This window comes from Phaseolus vulgaris, chromosome 8 (assembly GCF_000499845.2).
Source record: "Phaseolus vulgaris cultivar G19833 chromosome 8, P. vulgaris v2.0, whole genome shotgun sequence".
Taxonomy (NCBI): domain Eukaryota; kingdom Viridiplantae; phylum Streptophyta; class Magnoliopsida; order Fabales; family Fabaceae; genus Phaseolus; species Phaseolus vulgaris.
In genome coordinates, this window is record NC_023752.2 from 8,344,373 (window position 1) to 8,348,330 (window position 3,958).

General features: G+C 37.3%; 1 protein-coding gene across 1 annotated transcript; it reads right to left on the reverse strand.

Annotated features, from left to right (window-relative positions):
- Positions 1 to 1,027: 1,027 nt before the first annotated feature.
- LOC137826925 (adenine/guanine permease AZG1-like) lies at positions 1,028 to 2,977 on the reverse strand. The gene has a single exon (XM_068633079.1). The coding sequence runs from the start codon at positions 2,863 to 2,865 to the stop codon at positions 1,105 to 1,107; it is 1,761 nt and encodes a 586-aa protein (XP_068489180.1). The 5' UTR covers positions 2,866 to 2,977; the 3' UTR covers positions 1,028 to 1,104.
- Positions 2,978 to 3,958: the final 981 nt, after the last annotated feature.

Consider the following 3,958-nt stretch of genomic DNA (forward strand, 5'->3'; position numbering starts at 1 on the left):
AGATGCAACTAGTTAAAATTATTGTATTTGAGTGAAGTTTTATATTTTCTTTAGTTAATTAAAATTATGTTTGTAGCTAATAATCTATGTGGAGTGCATAGAAAACAATGTTGATTATTTTAACTCATGTGAGTGATAGTGAAGCAATCATTTTACCCTCACGAACATTTCTCTGTGCCCAAGACCACAGAATCCTAATATTAGAGAAAGCAAGGATCCCCTTTAACCAAGACTTTAAGAATTAAGTTTTTAACTGCTATAATAGATCTTAGAACTCCATATATGAATGTAAAAGATAGAAAGAAAAAAAAAACTATTGGGCAGAAAAAGGAAAATTTATAAGTTTGTTCACCTTTAAACCAAACAAGTCAATGTATCATAACTACACTACAGAAACAGAAAGTCTAACTGTTAGCAATACGAGATGCAACCCTAATTTTATGCTAATGTCAAGCAAATTGTTAAACTGTAGAGCATATTACATAACATAGTTGCTTTTTTGAATTTTTAAGGATTTAAAATTATAATTACAAATTATATAATGGATTTGGATTTTTGAACTCAATGGAAAGATAAAATGCATTCTGAATTTTGATTATAATAGATTTTTTCAATTCATAATAAGGTTTTATTAAACTTTTAAATTGATTTTAGTCAACTCACTCAAAAGAATACAATTTTATTTTCCTTTATAATCTGTAACGTGGGTTATATTATATCTAGCAAAAACTTGTTTTTTCAACCACCCTAACGTCAATTAACAACCTCTCAAATAATAGTATTTTTAACTTTTTTTAAAATGTAAAATGAATATCAATTTAAGAATTGGACCAAAATAGTGAATTTTTGAAAAGATTATTACTAAAATGAAAATGAACAAAAGAGTAAGAAGATCAAAATCACAAATAAAATTTAAATAGGAAAAAGTTCCCAATTTAATCTAAAAACATACATATATGAAAGAAAAATCATTAATTAAAACTACCAAAAAAAAATGAAAAACACTAAGTTATAGTTGGTGTAAAGATTGAGCAGAAGCATAATAATGATAAAGCAGGTAATAGCATAATTTGTTGGATTAAATAGCGTTTCCAAAAATAATGTCTACACTTGAAGAGGTTTATGATCTCTTAGTTCATGACGATCAAGAACAGGAGGATTTGTATTTGCAGTTACACTGAGATTGGATGAAGCATCGTTGAAGTTCTTCTTCCCCTTGCTCACAAATTTCCTCATCAACTTCTCTCCCCACTCCCACGCATGCAACACAACATACGTTCCAATGCCCCCTATCAACCCATAAGCTATAGAGTAGGTTAACGGCATCAACAGAATCGTCACAAACGCCGGTATCGCTTCCCCCATCTCCTCCCAATCAATCTCCGTTACACATTTCATCATCATCACCCCCACCAAGATCAACGGCGGCCCCACCGCCCACGCCGGAATGGACGCCAGCAACGGCGTGAAAAAGAACGCCAACAAAAAATACCCGGCCACCGTCAAAGCCGTCAACCCCGTCCGTCCCCCCTCGCGTATCCCCGTCGAGGACTCGATAAACGCCGTCACTGGCGACGTGCCCAGCAACGACCCCACCACGGTCGACGACGCGTCGGACATGAACGCGAAATACTGACCCTCGAAATTACCGTTGATGTCGAGAAACCCCGCGAATCTAGCCATCGAATATAAAGTCCCAGTGGTGTCCAAAATATCAACGTACAGGAACGTGAACAGTGCCTCCCAAAATGCACCTTTCCACATGTGATCAAAACTAAGCGCCCCCGCCGTGGATTTAATCAGGTGCACGTCAACAACCTTTTTGAAGTACTGGTAACCCGCGTCGCCTAAATCCGTGTTGGGGAACACCGTAACTGACGTGTTCCTGAACCACGAGATCACGGTCACGAAAACGATGCCGTATATCATAGCGCCCTTTATGTTCTTCATTAGACAACAAGCTATGATGATGAACCCGACAAGACCCAGCCATAGGGTGGGGCTCTCCATTCGGCTCCCCGAACATAGTATCTTGCCGGAGACGGCGCCGCCAGGGATTAAACTAACGGTTCCGTTGATTATTGTGACGGGAGCTAACGCCGTTAGTTTGTCTCTCGTGCAGGCTCCGAGTGTGGTGAGTGTTGATGGGCTGAACCCGATGAGGCCAATGCCTTCGTTGCTTTGAAGCCCAATGAAGGCCAGGAAGAGACCGATCCCGGCAGTGGACGAAACTCGGACGGGTTTGGGAACGAGTTTCGCCAGTTTCGCGCGGAATCCAACGGCCGATATTAGAAGAAAAATCAAGCCTTCTAAGAAGATAGCGGTTAAAGCGGTTCGGTAGGGTATTGAACCCGACCCGTGAAACCCGACCACGGAGTAGGCGAAGTATGCGTTGGCGCCCATGCCTGGCGCGAGCGCCAATGGAAGGTTGGCGAACACGCCCATTATGGTGGACCCCACGAGGGAGGATACGACAGTGGCAACGATGAGATCACGGCGCGTGCGTTCCACACACGCTGCGTAACCCGGGTTGACGGGCGGGTACTTGCATGAGGAATCGGGTGGGATAAGAAGGTGGGTGGGGCATTGAGTGAGGGAAATATTGGGGTGAGAGCATAGAAGGGTGCAATCGGAAACGGAGCAAGTGCCGCCGGAGTCAGCTATGATGGTGGCGTTGACGGCAAGGATGTAGGCCATGGTGAGGAACGTGGCTGTACCGGCACGTAACTCGGTTGTAAAAGTAGAACCGCGTTCTACAAGCTTAAAGCGCTTGCCGAAGCGGCTTTCAGCCACCAGTAAATTTAACCACGACGTGAGTTGAGGAGTGTGAGTGTGAGTCGGAAGTGGTGGGTGAAGTTGTGCCATATGGAGCAATGTGTGTGTGAGGAGGTGTGTATGGGAAGGTGTATGAAAATGAAGAGAAAAAGAAGAGTTGGTGTGGGAATCAGAGAAGGTTGATGAGGATCTATTTTCATCCTATTATGTACCTATCGTATTTATATTCCTTCTCAGTGCTCTTGGACCTTCTTTTCTTTTTTAAATTCTTCTCTTTTCATACTATATATATTATAAATGAAAACATGTTATATATATCATACATCACTAAATTCAAATGATGTAGGGTGCTTTGGTTTGCATTTGGTGCCATTTTCTGACTACAATTCTCTATTTGTTTTTATGTACAAAGATACAAAAATGACAATTTTGGTTTCTCTCATTTTTTGGATATCTTTAAATTTTCTATTATTCCTTCTTTCCAAATCCATTTTCTTCTTCTTATTATTTATGTTGCTATCTTGTTTACATTTGTTTATCCATTGGACCTCACTTTCTATTGGACGTTTTTGCATTAAAATTGTGCAATTTTATTTTGTATTTGTAGAATATAACAACAGTACAATTTATAATCTAATTTTTTTCTTTTAATTTAAAATCGTGTGAGTAAATCATCACTTTCGTCTTAAACTATATCATGAAGTTTAAAAACGACTTTGATCAATAATAAAGTCGTTCTTATAAAAAACAACTTTTTAAAAAAACTTGATGACTTTAATTCTATAAATGTTACACTTAAATCGTGTTCTGCACGTATTATTTTCAGTTTTATACAAAAAAGTGTTATTATTACTGAAATTTTGGATTAATTAAAAAAAAATTGAAATGTGAAATAATTTAACTGAATTGTTAAATATTTGAAATATTTACTCAAAATTAATCACTAAAAAAAATACATTTCACTACATATTTATAATCATAATTCATAGATAACTTTTGTCATTATATTATAATAATTATTATTTTTATTATAACTATTATTATGATACTTATAATTATTATTATTTTAATAATAATATCCATATTAATATAAATTTTAATAAGTCATTTATTATAATTTGTATGTAAAATCAGTCATTCCATTGCACATTTCTATTATTCAAAATTTATATTAAAGTTGTGC